The sequence below is a fragment of the Saccoglossus kowalevskii genome, chromosome 11 (assembly GCF_978046115.1).
Source record: "Saccoglossus kowalevskii chromosome 11, keSacKowa6.1, whole genome shotgun sequence".
Lineage (NCBI taxonomy): Eukaryota > Metazoa > Hemichordata > Enteropneusta > Harrimaniidae > Saccoglossus > Saccoglossus kowalevskii.
In genome coordinates, this window is record NC_140651.1 from 9126528 (window position 1) to 9145607 (window position 19080).

At 32.8% G+C, this 19080-nt stretch overlaps 1 protein-coding gene across 3 annotated transcripts; it reads right to left on the minus strand.

The window, feature by feature from the left end:
- Window positions 1-64: 64 nt before the first annotated feature.
- LOC100371866 (uncharacterized) lies at window positions 65-19038 on the minus strand. 3 transcript variants are annotated; one of them, XM_085505723.1, is made up of 15 exons: window positions 18887-19038; window positions 17383-17523; window positions 14972-15064; window positions 13870-13929; window positions 11281-11439; window positions 10255-10356; window positions 9582-9741; window positions 7927-7989; window positions 6451-6602; window positions 5712-5798; window positions 5192-5367; window positions 3121-3181; window positions 2575-2849; window positions 1527-1632; window positions 65-978 (listed from the first exon to the last, which is right to left on the minus strand). In XM_085505723.1, exons 1-15 carry the CDS (start codon window positions 18986-18988, stop codon window positions 913-915), a joined length of 1803 nt encoding a protein of 600 aa, XP_085361849.1. In that variant the 5' UTR covers window positions 18989-19038; the 3' UTR covers window positions 65-912. The 3 variants fall into 3 exon arrangements, with proteins under 3 accessions (XP_085361849.1, XP_085361850.1, XP_006815482.2); XM_085505724.1 differs by lacking the exon at window positions 13870-13929; XM_006815419.3 differs by lacking the exon at window positions 7927-7989.
- Between the last annotated feature and the right edge of the window lie 42 nt (window positions 19039-19080).

Below are 19080 nucleotides of genomic sequence, written 5' to 3' on the forward strand. Positions count from 1 at the left end.
TAATACTATGTGCGTAGTCGATGTTTTCACGAAAATTGAACATAGAAATACTATAAAAGACAGGTTAGAAAAATATAATTTGTTTTATTAAAAAACACATTAGTACTATACAGTAGAAATATTACCTGGAAACGCAGTTTAAAAATATCGATTTAATTATTAATACAGAAAATCACACCAGCTGACTGACATAATTACGAGTGAAATTGTTCTCAACGTTTAAATATCAGAGTTTTCATGTTAAATAGCAACACAATCTAGTAAATGTTTTGAAAACAGTGTAATGTGCATATACTTAGATTTTATATATTTATGTGGGTTATATCATACATTTTCAAGTCGGTTAAAGTGACATTTACACACCTGGTGTTTGTATCCGATTACCGTGAGTTTTAGCTACGTCTAAGGTAACTATGATTGTGCAAGTAACATAATAAATAATAACAATTATATCTATCAACATAAACTTGCTCCATGCTTCCATACTTTCCATACAAATAATACACATTTTGTCTCAGATAACAATGATTCAGACACTGTACATTTCGTATCAAAGTCGATGTCATCCTTGCAGATTAATTAAAACTCATTTTAATTCTCGTCTCGAATAGCAGACATTTTCCATAATATCATAACTTTATACATTAGCAGTTCCATTCAGAGGTCCATATGTATGGAAGTTATACAAACTATAGATCAGTCATCAAACAGAATATCAACCAGACACATAACTTACAGCTTCTCTCATTGGAAGATTAAGATCGACATCATGATTTGTTTGTTTGTTAATTTAACCAATTCCAGGGTGGCACACAAACACTGCACATTACCAATAATCACTATGACATTATCTCCATGGAAGAGAGTACATAGCAAACAAACTCCCAAATCCATGGCAGCTTGATGAATAAATTAAGTAGCAATTTTCGTTGCATCTTTTGAGTAATTCGTCCATAATGTACTAAGGCACTTGGCTTCCTGTGGTTGAATGAAATATAACATTTAATATCACTGAATATCAAAATGAATGCGTCCTAAATCAAGCTGAAAACGTGAACTGCATATTGATGCTGATAAATGAAATGATAATAGTATGAAACATATTAAACAATAATGACGAAATGACACCATATCCAACTTCATTATGATGTTATAACATGTGAAGCGCAATATCTAGTTCAAGAACACAAACCAATATACAACAACTTATGGAAATAATATAGAAATGGTGTACGATGCTTCTAAAATAGTATAGATACATGTGTGAGCTGTGTACAACATTGTTAGAGGTCCTTCAAGTGCATGCACGACTAACTCGAATTGATAAATGCTCGAAAAAAATATATAATAAATGGTATTAATATAAAGTTGGTATTAATTGTCCTCAGTAACTATTCAAAATAGCTTCATGCTTTATATTATTTTGAATATACATGTAGTTAATCAAGACAACAATTCCAAAAACGTTATTTATCATAACTTTTATTAATTTACTACATGTGCAAAATAATTGTTTTGTGACTTACTTTTATAACACAGTCATCTAAAATTTCGTTCATAGTGAGTGGTAATGGTTTGGGTGGCGGTCTAGGAGCTACATCACTAGATATGCTACTTGCTGACTTTAATCTCCTACAATTAAACAAGAATCAAATTAATAACAACATGTATCAGACACAGTGAATACACTACCACCAGGCATGGATTAGACACAATTTAGCGTGTATCCAAATCAAGTGCTGTAAAATATGATGAAAGTTGTGGTTGGTGTTCTAGACAGGGAGGCCCTGTATTTGAAAATGCAAACAGTGTACAAGATAGTGGACTAGTGAACTTTAAAATGTTGAAACACACTACACAAAGTGTACCACACATTCGTACACTAAGATGTGTGTAGTTACAATGTATATGAGTCAATAATTCAGAAAATATATTATTTGCTAACTTGATTACTTACATACATATAAGTTCAATGTTTTAAAACAACTATGATTATTATTGTTTGTTCAGTTAAACATTTTGACTATACACTAATCAGAGTATAAACAGCACCTCCAATGAGATATCCCATAAACCTGCATATTTCACAGATCGAAAACTTCGTTTTTCAACAATTTACAACTATGAATATTATAGTATTGATTTTATGTAAGTTTATAATCAGTAATTGAACATTGGTCAAAATTTCCTTGAAAACCTGGTTAGATTTGGGAAAGGATAGGAGAGGTGATGTTGTGAATAAACTCTTCCCATCATAATTGCATTATGGCAATATAATGCATTATCCTAGTGTTAACACTTCCCACGACAGTCAATGAACGAATATTGATCAGTGGCCTAAATTGATTACCGTTGTGGTCCCTGTGGCACACTCAGCCAGGGTGTGAGTCAACCCCTTTTTTGTGTTCAAACCTCAGGTTGGATAACGGTCTATCGGTATTAATCATGGAGTACGTCACTCTAAAAACTCTATTTAATTAACTCTAGTACGCTAAAAACTCTATTTAATTAACACTGAGGACATGTAAAAACTTGAATGGCTCATTCATGATAATAATAATTTGATTCACTAACCTCTTTCCGGAAGACTGCCTACTTTTACCAGAACTGGCACTTTTCCTACTGCTGTCTCTACTGAAACCACTGTGCACTGATCGATGTTCTTCAGACATCTCTTCTATGGCAGATAATGGTCCTGGCTTACTGGATGTGCTTGGCAGGGCCAAGTACCCTGAAGTACCATCATCCTCATCTAAGTTAGGCAGGCTGAGATCATCAGAATGTGGCGGAGGTGGTGAAGGCAAAACTGGGTAGTCTTGCATCTCTGGTTCTTGATTAATTCCACTTATCTGGAAAGATAAGGGTATAGATGGATTGTTGCTTTGTTTTCTACTAGCAGGCAGTTTGTTTTCCAAGTAATACAAACAAGTGGAATTTGAATAGAACTCCCAAAACTGGAAATCCACTGTCTGTTTCCATTTATAGATCATTATTATTATATACATATATATATTTAATTTTTACAGCTTAAAAAATAGCTGGTATCTTATTTAAAGTAGGCTGTTATTTTGACTGACTGCCACAGTATACCCGTTACATATGACAGCATTGATGACCTACCAGTTCCCCTATACTAGGACCTTCAATAATCCATCCAAACTCTTCTTTCTTGTTCAGGATTCTACAGTGTAATACATAAAATAGTTGATTAGACAATTACACACAGACACACACAGTTTAGTAGGTTATGTGTCATGAAATGAAGAGTGCAAAGCCCTCAAGTGATTGATGCATATAATCATTCAAGTTCATTATCTGATTTATCACACAGTGTGATTGGTTGTGAAAGAAATATTAGCAACATATTGCAAAAATAATCATCAGTTGCAACTGATTTTGCAGCATACTTGTGTTCATTTATTTTTTTTCATTCAAGTAGTTCCCATGTGATCATTAACATGGCTGGGCAACAGGGTGACCATGATATTTAACCATATCAAGGACGATCTTTGCACCATTTTCAGGAACAAATCTAGTGATCAATTTACAACACCACTGCCAGGTGCCACTGTTGGATTTGTGGTGTCCATTTTGTGGTGTCCTTTTTGAGTTTTGTTTGCTAAACAAACATTATGACATAACTTTGAAGCTGATGAGCCCTGAGTTATATGGGACTTTATAAGAATGGTTTGGATGACAGGTCGCAGTGTATGTGTGAGAACATTCTCCACTTGGTGATCACCGAGAACACTCTCTTGCTTTCAAAATCATAAAAACTAAAAGTCATTTTTTTCAACGACAACAAAATCCAAGCTTGTTGTAATTCCACAGGATCAGTGAGTTATCTGAAAAAAAGACAATTTTAACCAATTTCTAAATGCATGAAGTTTATCACTGCCATGTCTGTTGCTAAAAGGTTGCAGAGTTTTGTGTACTTTGCTTTATGCAAATTATATGATTTTTTTTTTGTCTCGCCAAGAGTGAATTATGGCTTATAATCCACTGCGAATCTCGGATTCTGATTGGTCAACAGGTATAACCATGTGATAAATCATGTGTACATTCATTACAGACTGTAGTACTATACTTAATTCAAATGCTGACTAATCTAGGTCAGTAATTATTTGCTACTGAGAAGCACATTTAGTGCATGATAGTTTTAGCTTAATGTAACCAACCACTATCAGTTGTGTAAGCCTTTACATAATGTCCTAGCCAGTATTACAACACACCATATCCAGATGTTGTGTCATGGCCCCAGTATTATGTTATCTCCCATATTTCCAATTCAGCTGACTGTTCATCACATTGTGTACATGCTTAAATCTTTGCTTACAAATGCAAAACAGATGAAAAAATCGCCCTGATCTGAGTTAGTATCTCACATTATCAAATAAAATTTAACCATATTGCAAAAGTACTACATCACTGGTACTCCTGTAGAAGATGTCGATCATATAAGTCTTCAACCAAATTGTCTGTGTTTCTATCAGCTTCAAAATTCATGATCAACCAAAACTAATAATTAAACTCTTATTATGAATTGAATTGTATTGAACATTGAACAAAATGTAATGTTCTGTTTAATGGGAATAATAATCTAGATGTGGTGAGATGTAAAACACAGTGATTGGCCTTGAAGACAATAACATACACCACAAGCCATGCATAGCACAGTCCCCATTAGTTATCAAATTTAAGACATATAGTTTTGTTTATAGTAATATAGTTTGAACAATAACCTCTCAAAAGCTGACGATTAATTATGATGATTTTTTAACATTGAAATGATTGACATTAAGTTATTTTGTATCTGATCGTCAAACGAGTACTTGTCCAAATTGAGAGATATTGTTTTGAACAGCATTTAATAATTAAAACAAAATGGTCACCGGTTTGTAATTTTGAATCAGCTCGTCAAACCAATACATCTGTATATCTATGACATGATATATAATGAATATATAACATTTTTAACACAGGCACTGATACATGGATACATGCACAGAGGTCAATACATAAGTCCCCGTTTTTGGACTTAGTCCGAACAGGGACTAAAAATTCTTCATGGGAATAGACAGACTTTGAATAGTCAAATTACAATATACTCTTAAAAACCCACTCAATAGCTAAAAACAACAGAAATATCTCATTTCTAGGAATGATTTATATTATATAATTATATTTTTACCGATGGGTTGCTGCTTGATGTGCTAATGCATATTCATACATCATTCTGAGGCGACGCCTTTCTCTTTCTCGTATTTTGGCTCGGATTCTGAACTCTTCTGTCATTTTAAGTATCTCTGGATCATCTTTTTTAGGTGACAAATCTAAAGTAAATGTTGCCAATGGTGGAAGCTCAACCTGAAAAACAATCATGTAAATACTAAGCCAGCAGGCATTAAAATAAGTGCATTTTAGAACTGGTAGAATTAATGATATCCGTTTTCCCAATATTATAAAATCAGCCACAGAGCTAACCCACTTTATGTGCACTCATCTTCATATTTGCATTTCAGTTATACTTTTGACAAGGTGAACATTTTTTTCTAATAAATACCATTTTGATAAACTCGTGTCACAATCACTATAGAACAAAAATGGCAATGATACTAGCCATATTACCAATTTAATATTTGTGTGTAATATTGCTTGTAAACTTTAGCCAAATAATTTTGTAATACATGTGTGATAATGGTTGCTCTTACCTTGGGAAATCTTTGATCTACAGCTAATGCCTTAGGATGAATGGATGTTCTTCTGCCTTTTACGGGTGTGGATAAATAACCATAATTCTATGAATGACACAAATATACTTCATTACAACAAATATGAAAATTAACACACACACATATTAGCAATGTGGGAATAACTTTGCTAAAATGTTGCAAAGCTTCCTGTAATATGTTTTTTGCTAAAAGTGAATTATAATCCACTGCAAATCCTGGATTCTGATTGGTCAATGGGTCTAGCCATGTGATAAATTTAAAAAACATGTATACATTTACCACAGATTGTACTATACAGTGCATTGTAGTCTTATGAATAACACAAATATACTTCATTACAACAAATATGAAAATTAACACACACACATATTAGCAATGTGGGAATAACTTTGCTAAAATGTTGCAAAGCTTCCTGTAATTTGTTTTTTGCTATGAGTGAATTATAATCCACTGCAAATCCTGGATTCTGATTGGTCAATGGGTCTAGCCATGTGATAAATTTAAAAAAACATGTATACATTTACCACAGATTGTACTATACAGTGCATTGTAGTCTTATGAATAACACAAATATACTTCATTGCAAATAATGTGAAAGTTAACACACATATATAATTAGCTTTGATTAAAACAAATCATTTGATTTCTCAGACCCGACTTCTTCCAATTGAAATATTATATGGTAATTATATAATATTATAACAAAGTTACAAATTACCTTTTTAAACTGCTGTGTAACTGCCCATGATTGGGCTCCTTTTGTACTTGGTCGGGAAGGTTCTCTATCTTCTTCTATTTGCACCATAGGAATAAAGCTATCAGCTGGGAGGTTAGCTTTGTCAGATGAGTGGTGACTTGATACTGAGATCGCTGTAAGAAATGACAATATATATTTGAGACATGTAATAAATGGATCAATGATATTAAATAACAAGAAATCATTATGGTGGAAATAAAAGCTGTGGTAAACACGCTGTGAATAAAATTCAAAGGGAGTGCTTTACAATAAGACAGGGCACATAATCCATGTTAGTGGGTGACCAATCCTTGTTTCTGTTATTAACTGCATTGTTAAGGAATGTGTTAGTGTCATCAAAACCCAATCAGTTTAGTGTAGTGTAGGTCAGATCATATGTTATTGGTTTTATAATCTCAATAAGAAAATAGTGGTGGATGGGTGGGTGTGTGTGTTGATAAGCAATGAATAGATGAATGAATAGATGAATGAATGAATATATGAATGAATGAATGAATGAATGAATGAATGAATGAATGAATGAATGAATGAATGAATGAATGAATGAATGGATGGATGAATGAGTGGATGAATGAATGAATGCAGTGATGAATGAATAAGTGGATGAATGAATAAGAGGATGAATGAATGAATGAATAAATGAATGAATGGAGGAATGGAGGGAGGAATGAATGAATGAATGAAGGAAGGAAGGAAGGAAGGAAGGAAGGAAGGAAGGAAGGAAGGAAGGAAGGAAGGAAGGAAGGAAGGAAGGGAAGGAAGGAAGGAAGGAAGGAAGGAAGGAAGGAAGGAAGGAAGGAAGGAAGGAAGGAAGGAAGGAAGGAAGGAAGGAAGGAAGGAAGGAAGGAAGGAAGGAAGGAATGAAGGAATAAATGGAGGAATGAACGGTTGAGTGGTAATATTCAGAGGGCAAGGTTAGTAAGTTTTACATCGGTGACACATTTACAAACATTTCAACGTATAAAGACATCAAACATAGTGACATCCAACAATAAAATACACATGCCTTCAAAATTGTGACTGCTTGCACACCATCCTATATTTGTTTTAACTGTAATCTCCTCATGCAGTGTTTGTATGAAATTATTACCGATTACCAATTTTAACAAAGTGCACCACTCAGTCATAAGTTGACCTCAATTAGCATATTTCAGGTGGAAGTGATTCTGCTGACTAAATTGAGCAAATGAATCATTGAGTAAAAGTCATGTTTTTAATTAAGATGACAAATAAGTGACCTAAAGAACTGAGGGTATTTACATGAAATAGTGGGGTGGGAATTTTGTGTAATTCAATTTCTCCTTAGTCAGCTATCATACTATCATTAAGAAGCAAAAAAACAGTCTGGAGTTTGCAGTTCACAAAAATATAAGACACACAGACCACAGACATTGAAATAATAACAAGCACACAGTTCAACAATGATCAAAATGTCACCCTTCAATTTCTTTTTAATTTGCAAAGAATGATGTCTCTGTAGTCTTGCATTTAATGTCCATACTGAAAGTACCATACATGTATCATGTTATTTTCCAAATCAGATAACAACTCTATGTAAGTTGACAGTATCACATAAATACAGTTAGTCCCATATGTGTCATCCATGTACCGGTTATACTTACACTAGAACAGTCTGATCCATGAATTGCTTGTAAATTATCTACCCTAGTACTAGTAATGTAGTAGCGAATTCACTTATATGAATGGCAGAGGCGTGTCTATGGTCAAAATAAGTTGTATTTTACATGTACACATGTAGGTTCAAACATCAATGCAATGTGTTAGTGGGAAAATTGGCTAGGCATGATCAGTTAGCAAAGTTGCATTCAGAGAAGCGTCCAGTCGCTGCATTTAAAATTGGAACACCACCACGTGATTTTTTTTCATCAGCAGGGTTGGATGCATCATAGCAGATACCATTATTGAGGTGGGAAATCATTTATATGTCATATTTGTGCATTTGTTGTTCAACATGTATAAGCATGTTCCCTGTCACTACTTTTGTCATTACTATTTTATTTTCCAATTTTAGTTTCCCCAATACATACAGTGCACGTACATGTAAGTAACACATTTTGGTTTTATAGTCAAGAAGGGTAACAACTTTTGAAAGCAGCATTGCTAACTGACAAGCAAATTTGGCTGCTAACATGTTGCATTGTTTTTTGGACACTGCATACTAAATGTAGTGATAATCATAATCAAGCATACAATAAATGCAGCTGTTAGTTTGCATGTGTTTCTATTATAAATGTGGTTTTTGTAGGACAGAAATGTGTTTCCACCATATTATGGGTTGAAAATTGAATCATAGAAGGCACTCATATTGTTACGACCACCACACCCCCACCCTCTCCTGTTCTAGAGCAACGTATTACAATAGTTTTTTTTTATTGTGTGGTTATATTGTCAAGTAATTTCATTGGAAAGATTGTTTTAAATTTTTTTTTTTTAAAAAGCTGTGTATCTGTAGAAACCTTAGAGATAGGTAAGTATATTTGATTTCCAATCAGTTCAAGTTATGTTTTATTATTTTCCATATCACAGTGGGAAAAAATGTGTGGGTTGATTTTTAATCAGTTTCAGAAGACATTTTAAGTGTGTGGTGACAGTGTATTTTTGTTTTGGGCACATAAATCTTTCCATACACAATAGATCTGAATTTGGAATAGCAGAAATGCTTGGTTTTGATGAACTTTAACATTAAAATATAGCCACCATTCAGCTATCTTGAATCTTTTCATCGAACAAATACATGTGCATATGTGCAACATGATGTATCTATAAAGTTTGAACGTGATTGATCAAAGCATGTCAGAGATATGAATCAGATGAACAAAACAAAATGATGTGCATCAAAGTCTCATTATGTCAAATTAATGTACTAAGTTCGAATACAATCCATCAATACACCGAGATACTGCATGGAATGGTATAAATGCTTGATTTTGAATAATTTTAAGCATAAAAATGGCCGCCTTTCGACCATCAGATCATGAAGCGAATCAACATATGCATGTCATCATGAAAAAAAAGTATTCTTCAGTATTCAAATGCTTGAAGTCTGGAGGAAAGAAACCACAAACACTTACTTGAAGAACTTCCATGTAGACTGGCATCATTAGATTTCACATTAAATCCAAACTTTTCATTGTATTTTTCTGGAACACTCATTTCGTGCCAAAACTCGTCGATGTCACCTTGACTTTTTAATACTCCTTCTTTGATCATTTTATCTTGAAGTGCGATTATCTAAATAGTTGATTAAATGAAATTGTAAAGAGTTGTTACTACGCTAACAAATATACATGAATTCTGCAAATATAAATGAATTTCATGTGCGTATTACCTAATATCACTTGTTTGTTTTGCTGGTTGATATGAGTGGCCTCATGGACTAGTATTATCCATGACAACAATGTTAACAACAACTGCAGGGCTGCCTGGGTTTTATATTCACTTATTTTGCTGCCCTGCAGCTAAACAGGCTCTGGATCCACCGCATTTACGTCACACAAAATGCATGAATAATTCATGTGTACAACTCAATAGTTTTGATTTTCCATACACAAAATGTTAATCAAATAGCGTAAAACTTGAATGTAAATGTCGCCCACTCTGACAATGGCATTTTAGATCTCTGAGATCCCTGAAAGTAAAAAATATGTGTACTTCGCCCATTTAAGTCACAAGACTTTATATTGCATTCATTTTCATTGATGTCAGTTTATACAGCCGATAAACACCAAGGGATGTGATACTTACTCTATACCACTGTGTTTTAGGTATACTCTTTGCAAAGGAACTATCATTTATTAAGCTAGACCTCTCAAACTTCTTTTTTATAATAGCACGCTTCTCAGCTCTCTAATGAGAAATAAAATTGAATAAACTGATTGTCAATAATAGAACACAAGTCATCACTATAGTTATTTCTTATTGACTCCTTTAATGTCAAAATCAAGTTAAATCACCTTTCACACTAAAAACATAAATTTGTCATAATTTCGTCAATAATGTTAAAAATAATATTGTCATTGGAACAACATATGTACATAATTTACTTCTTAGTTAATGTTCTTTTGTTTTCTGTATTGTTATCATCAACATTGTGTGCACTATATGCCATACACAGTTCAAAACATAATCATTGCTCATGGTCATAACTATACAGTTTACTGTAGTTACGCACAAATTTAACTATGCCCAAGCACGGCACATAAGTAACAATTCTTTGAATTCACTAGCTTGTCTGTGAATGCACAACGTCTCATTATCAACAAGCAAACATTCCCAGCTGGGCAGTACTGACAAAAGTGTCAGTTTAATAAGTCATAAGTCATTTTTCCATTTCAAAATAAACTAAGATTTTATAGAAACCTACATTAAAAGGTGCAAAACATTGAACGAATATTTTCAAGGAAATGATTATAGTTATTTGTTTCTTTCTGGTAGCTTAAATTGTCTGAAAACTGTTTTATTATTAGTATTTCATGTTTTACTACAAACATAAATATGATCAACAATCATAGCTGCACTTATTATATTTTCTTTTTCACAGAGCACAAAATTGATGCATGCAAGCTCAAAGTGAAATGTTGCAACCTATTTTTGACATAGGTTCTATTTATTTTATCATCACATTTCTAAAGTTTCTGCTATTTAGGTACCTTACAAGTAACTATGATCTGCCCTAAAGTACACAGCTGTTTACTGAACCTGATTGACAACGGGCATTAAGATCCTTTCCTAAGAAAGAATGTGAAATACTGCCATCTCAGGCCATCTTACCTCTTTCTCTTGTTTTTCTAATATTTTCTTGTTCAAGTCGTCAGTTCTTTGCTGTATCTCTTTCCGCTGCGTCACCACTTTATCATTTAATGCAGACATGTATTCAGAATAATAGTGGTCCTTTAACTTATTCAGGTCCTCCATCACTTGCATATGTTTCTGAAATAATGAACATTTTTTTTTTAAATCTATACTCTATACATAAAAACCTAAAATGACGAGGAGAGTAAAAAAAAATCAGCCTAGTGTGTGCGAGAATGAATGTGAAGTGTATCACTGTACAGAAAAATGTTAGTCATGTAAGACTTTTTAAAAACAATCAGTTTCTGTTGTCATAGTGTCCGCTATTTTTCCTTTTCCTTTTTTGACAGTTTTCCTTCATTTTCAAGATATTTTGGCATTAATAAAAAAAAAAACAAGTCGTGAGCGACCCATTTTTAACTGTCAACTGCATGCTAAAAAATCATTTTTGGTTAAAAACAAAAGCGACACATTTTTATATTTTCACAGGGAAAGATTAACAACCTAGAAATTTATCACAGTTAACGTCTTAGAGAACGAATGGTTATACACAATGTTAACACAACATATTTTAAATTAAGTCGCTGAATGACTTTTGGACAGCTCTGTCTACAATGTTTAGTCTAGAAAAGTGTTAAACAGGTTCACAGTAAACAAATCATGGCTAATGAATAATAGAGTAAGAAAAACATCTGCCGTGATCTAAAAATAGAAACTATCATGGACAGGATATTCTCTTTGTCGATTGCAACGTTAATTAATAATGTAGAAGTAGAAGAAACACTAAAACTATTAATTAGATTTTAACTGCAAAACACTAAGTAATTCATCATGAATATAATAATTTGAAAGTCAAAAAGACATTTTTTTTAATAATTTCCCCCCAATCAGCATCCCACCTAGCAGACACACAAAGTAAAGGCAACAATATCTCAATATGTTACCCTCCCCTGCACACAGCAAGTAACACACAAACACAGTTTGCAGCCTGAAATCAGGTTTTAAACTCTATATTGACTTTCTGACAGTAATTTGCTGCTGACACACAACAATCACAGCAGTTTTGCAGTAAAATAATGAAAACAGCATTGGAAACGGATTCCGATTACCATTTCCTTGGAGCCAAGCTTACCAAATGGTTTCAAAAGCTGTCATGCGGATGATGACCCCACTAAGAGGTCTGTATTAGAGTGCAGGTGATGGAATATATACTGCAAATATCCAGGTATAAATAACCAGTGAAACATGAAAGTTTCTCAAGATACAGAAAAGATGCTTGCTATTTTGTCCTTACAAATTTCATTAAAGCATCAAAACAGAATAAAACTGTTTAGCATGCAATTACCTTAATATTTGAGATTACTGAAAAGATTACATTTTAAAATTTCCAAAATATGTATTAAAATAGTACATGTACTGTAAAATCTGTCTTAGAAACCGCAGCTTCTATTAAAATTAGACAATACAACAGCATCTACACATAAGAGAAATTGTGATTTTTTGGTTCTCAATTGTTCAAAAATAATGGGTGCGACTTCTATTAGGGATGCGGCTTCTAATACAGATTTTATGATAGTCGTTATATTTTTGAAAACAAAGAATTATGTCATTACGTTTCATGGGTAAGTAAAACCTGGATAAATGCATTATATCATGTGTTCTCTATAACAGATCATTGGCCCATGTTTGCTATAATTACGCTTGGGAAACACTGTTGCTATCACGATTAAAGACAACAGCAGACTTGTATTTTTATGCAAATATTGCTATCACTTGAGAGCACACATTGATGGATGTAACAGTAGATATACAGTGTTAGATTTAACATAGAATGTGAGAATGAAACATTATTGCCATGCACAAAACACATACACAAACCAAAATGCATGGCATACATCATGGCCATTTGTATAACCTTAAATATCACTCATCTTGGTACGTTGGGGGTGAGGTGATTATTAATAATGCAGTAACATGGACTGAAACACAAATTTGACATAATGCATCTACTTTTGATTGAAAATCCACCAAATAGCACCAAATCGATAAAATATAAACAGTGGCTACAGACTTCTTTCATTTTAATAGTGCTTTGAACATGCACATTTCATAACCCTGATGGACTCACTACCGATTACCTCTTTTTAATCACTTCAAATGCACTGACAATTGGGAATAGTAAAGTTCTAGTACATGATACAGCCTTTTAGAATACAAATAAATTTAGAACTACAATAAATGCATATTATCATACATATTCTGTTCCTGTATCTTTGTGCCGTAATTTTGTGGTTTTGCACTGGATATGTAATATGTACATCCTATGTATATACTAGGAAATGGAAAACTTAAAATTTTGAATGATTGCACAATTGTTTTTTGTGACATTTGGAAAGGCATACAAATAACCAACAATGCATTACAATGAGAGAATATGTAATTATGTAAAAGAGCTATTTATTATGCAAATATACAAAAACAAAACAAATAACCAATGTGCAAACAGCTTGAACGACATGTGATGCAGTCAGTCCAATGACATGACACATGTATCCATTGATTTCTTACCAATATTTTACCTCTCAGGAACGTTCTACTTTCTTTATTATCTGCAATAGTGGTTAAAGACTGGAGAAAGCAGGGTGGACGGTTAATGCATTCCGGAAGATGATAAATCATTTATGAACATTAAACCATGCAGGAAGATAAAAATGAAATTATGCAACCATGCTTGATTTAATATTCAACTTTCAGTTATGTTTATTAATCATGCATATGACGAGCCAGGAAGCTTATTCAATGTCATGCAATGAGCAGTTACTGGTATCTGTATTTGCACTATATGGCAGCTAGGCATGCAAGGGCTACAGTCAGTATTTTCTACACATACACACACCACAGGCAAGAGTAGATAGATAGAAACATGCAAATTTAGGGAAAGGTCTGAATAAGGTAATTATGACCATCAAAAAACAGGTAGAACTGCTGAAGATAAACTGCAAAAAAAAATCAGTTAAGCACAACCACTGATAGAGTAGTAAAAACAATATTTCATTTTGCTTTTTTTCAAAGATATAATATATTAGTACAAACACTTCCAAATTTTCCATCTGCGCTTACAGAAACAAAATCACAATGTAAATTTCATATTAGATAATTCTACTATTCATTGCACAAATGCAGTGTAAAAATAACAGGATATATTATTTGATTTCTTTTATGAATATACATAAACTTAGATCACCAAGACTAAAACTTGGAACAAGTTGTACTACATATATATATATATATTGTTATACTTAGAAATCTGTGTGAGTTCATGAAGTTGAGAACATTGTTCAGAAAATTTGAACCAATATGGTATGTTGATATTATAATTTTAATTAGTATTTCATATTATTCATATTTCATTTGCGATCTAGCCATTAAGAAAGTTGAAATTAATACATCCACAAGTCAAGGTATAATATAATACTGAGAACATTTATTATCTTAAACAAATATGAGTGAAGAATGCCCAACATAAAAACAACAAAATTTAATAAAGTAAACAAGATTGTATTTTGTTGTGTTATGGCAGTTAATTTGCTAACAAATGTCTATAAAGACATCTTCATGAAAACACACAGTTCATCAAAAAATATCTACAGTTATGTAAGTTTCTCTTTACCTCTTGTAGTTCTTGTAATCGTTTGGCTTCCCTTTCCTCCTCTTCATCGTACACAGGCGTCTTTCGTCCTTTCTTTTTACGCTTTTTTCGTTTCTGTCAACAACAACAAACATTTTTGAAATTCAGGTTAAATTCATGGTCACGATGTGATTTCTCTTTCCACAGTAGAATTTAAGTACAAAAGCCATTTCCATAATTATAAACCTCTCATCATTAATCAACATGCTAATTAATGACATCTCTTCATGGCTCTAATTGACAATTATATAAAACATCAATAAAAAAAAAAAAAAAAAAAAATAAACTTGAAGTAGATGATCAACACAATTCTCAATATCTGAAATAAGAATGCATGCAACTTTGAAACATTTGTGATACACAGAAAAGCATTTCTATTATAGGTGATAATTATCTCTCCTGTATTTTTGAAATCTCTGTCCAAGAAAACAAGAAAAATGTTGTACTTGTTGATTGCAACATATGTCAACCCTGAATGTTCTAAAGTCATGTGATTGACACCGATTGAACATATTGCGATATGTTCGAAACTGAGAATTAGGTCAGAGGTATGAGCACAGTAATGTAAAGGATGAGGTGGAAGTGATTCATGCATATGGATTAAAAAGACTAGTAGGGTGTAGGTGTATCACATTGGCATATTTCAATGGTAGGAAAAAGCAGTTTTTTACACTAATGTGTTTTCGGCAGACTGTTCTGTTATCAAGCAAACAACAATTTTATGATGGTCATATATAATACTGATACTCAATAATTTTTGTTTAAAAGTTGATGTTGTTATAAATAAATGCAATAAAGAAACTACCATGCAAGGCATTAAAGCAGTCAATGCAATTCAATGGGCATTGAACATCAACTCATGAAATGAATGGACTACTCAACACAATAAGTATTCTTTGAAGATAAAAGACACAATACACTGTTCAGTGAGCTACTAAGTAGACTTTTCAGAAAACAGGTTCAAAAGTTGTCAAATTGTTGCCCAAAAGCCGGATTTTGGTAAAAGAAGTTATATAAGTTCACAAGTCGCTGTAGGTATAAATAATATTTAATGGTTTGGTTTTTGAGTATACTTTTTTCCCTTTTCACTAAATACTTTTTGTACTGTTATTGTTATTTTGTTTTATTGTGAAAGTCACACACAGATCTGATCAACGCTTTCTCACAATTTTGAATGTCCACTCAGAATGCATGTTACAAACAACAAAGCGTAATATGATAGCGGTTGTGGAAGTAAAACACTGTTTGATTGGTTGAGCAATTTTCTCTGAAGGGATCGTTGTGAATAAGATTTCTTTTTTGAGTTGGTCAGATGTATGTGAGCACGTAAGCAGCAAAATTAAAGATGATACAAAAGAGACCAGTCACTGGTAGCATAGTGGTTGTCGCTCCAGACTCATGATCGGTAGACCCAAGTTCAAATCCTACCTTAGGCTGAACATCAAAGGGTCAACCCCTACCCTGGGTGAGTATGCCACAGACTCAATGGGAAGGCCAATTCCACTGGCCGAGATTCATTCACTGACGAATGCGACTTGGGGGAACCTTAGTTAAGGTCCGCAGGTGCTTGTGTTCGAACCTGGTTGACGCCAGGATAGCGCATTAAAATTGCCATTTGACAGAGAGATGGCCACACATGTAGTCCCAAACATGAATATGACTTCTGTGGCAAAATGCACTATGTGTCAGCACTAGCACTTGCAATTTGCACATACAAAAAAAATAGTCAGGAGAGACAATGGTGACATTCAATGTCCAGAACTGTCGCCTGGCACAAAAATATTTAAAAAAAAAAAAAAAGATGATACAAAACGCTTGTACAATACATCATGATTTTAACAAGACTGGGTATAGGGGTATACATGTACTTGTAAAATACAAAAGAATCAATGATCTATTGATCTTTAGTAGCATATTCTAATGTTGCTATTTTCTTGTATATTTTTACTAAATACATTACTGATGTTTTTAATATTTCAAAAATTGTATTTTTTTCTTTACGGTGTCAATAAAGTACTATTCTATTCTATTCTACTGTAAAATGACTAATTCACGGTTTTATCATTTAGATAATGTGTTCTATGCTAAATTTTACATATTCACTGGGTTTCATTTAGCGCATTTTCCAGTCAGCGAAATAAGCAACATTAAAACCCAGTGAATATTTAACCCCTTTACTATTCTATTATATTCTATTCTATTTTATTCTATTCTATTCTAAGCATTTATTACTCGTTTCTTCATTTATTTTAATTTGAATAATAATAGAAAATATATAAGTCCTTCAAAAGACTGACGCGCTTTAGTTATTTTCAAAGTAAGCAGGTCAACAACAATCAGTTTAATCTGAGTTCTGACTGTGATAGTTATAAAAAAACACTTGCTATACTCACCCTATCAGGAATTGGTGATTGATTTAGGGGCATATGACGACTCGTTAAAAACTTAGTTCTCAGTGTGTCATATGACATGTCCGATACAGGAAGACTAGCAGATGATTTCTGTGATTGTCTTGTGGACGGTCTGGATCTTGCCTGGTGATGTGAAAAGTATGATAAATAAACTTAAAAAATAAAAATGAATGTGTAATAAAGTGTAATACAATAATTTCAATTGTGCTGAATTAATAATCATTCCCAGGAAAGAAAGGGGATACTTAGACTTTTATTTGTCAAAAATTATGATTTTCCCAATCACTAATTTGTTGTTTTTTTGTTTTTTTTTGTTGTTGCTTTTTTCCTGTGACCTAACATACATATTTTAAAAAGAACACTGAAAACAACAGAAAGATTCTATTATCAACAACAGTAGTGTTGACTCATATTGTTACCTGGGTGTAATGATTCATGTGAATGACTATTTTACTGATACAATAAAAAACAGGCAATTAAAGCTACCCATGCATTATAGAAAGTATGTACAGCTCAGGTAGGAGTATTACCATTATTAATTGAAATCAAAACTAATTCGTTTTAAATATTTTTCACAAATTAAATTAAAAATCAGCTTGGTAAACTTGGTAAAACTATCAAAAGTGCAAAATATATTGAAAATGAGAGAATCTACAAAAATGTATATATATTTTATCACCATGAAATTCTGAAGCAGTTTATAAAACAATGACACAAAACTATACAAAATATAAAAAAAAAATCAAAGTTGAGAATATATGCAGAGTTTAAAAACAACTAGTTTTGAACCATACCTTGCGACATTAAATTCCAAACAAAGAATTATTATGTTTAAATTTAGAACAAGTAACCACAATTTAGCAAGGAAGGCAAAGACAACCTTAGAAAATAGTAAATTTGTAAACAATGTTCACTAAATGAGATTGAAGATGAATTACATTTTTTTACTACTTTGCCCTAAATATCATTTAGACCAACAAAAAATCCTTACAAAAGTTCCTTTCTAAAATAACAATTCAATTCAGAAACTTGAATATCTATTAGAAAATAAAGATTATGAAATGATCAAAAGACGATTCACAACACGAAATACAATTGCATAAGTTTTCTTTTGATGTTATTTGTATATGTATCACTTTTTAGTTTCAATTGTCCATATATTTATTGCTGACAACTGATAGAAATGTTCTTTTTCAAAATATGCGATAAAATGTTACTGATACTATAACTGAAGCCCGTGTATAAAAATGTGTACGACACTAAGCCGAGATTCTCAGCAGATCGCAATGTGATTGTTTCTGCACGGCACGGAATTAACGATATATCCACTGTGGATATATCAACTCCAATCAACTAAAACTGTACAACGCTACATGGGTGCTAAGGCAATCAGCATTCGTCTGAGGCCGTCGTCTACAATCAATTACAGGAAATCTACCCGGTTAGGAACCTTGATATCACCGCATTTACGAAAATGACAACCTACCTCAGCTGAACCATTTTTTCGACCTTTCTCGTCAATAAATGAGACCTCTTTTTGCTCCCTTTCTTTGACTTCCAGGAGCTGATCAGTCTTTTCGTCAGCCATCGTTGTTGTTTTGGCAACAGGCCCCTTGACCTTTTACCTTCGGTTTAGCGCCCTCGTCAATTAAATTTGGTGAGGATCCTAGATGCGATATT

Coding starts and splice junctions, on each gene's coding strand:
- LOC100371866 (XM_085505723.1), bottom strand. CDS start 18,988: ATGGCTGACGAAAAGACTGATCAGCTCCTGGAAGTCAAAGAAAGGGAG. Junction 13,930..14,971: donor GATTACAAGAACTACAAGAG/GTAAAGAGAAAC, acceptor TGCTTTCTCCAG/TCTTTAACCACTATTGCAGA. Junction 6,603..7,926: donor AATTAAAAAGAAATTGAAGG/GTGACATTTTGA, acceptor CATTTCTTACAG/CGATCTCAGTATCAAGTCAC.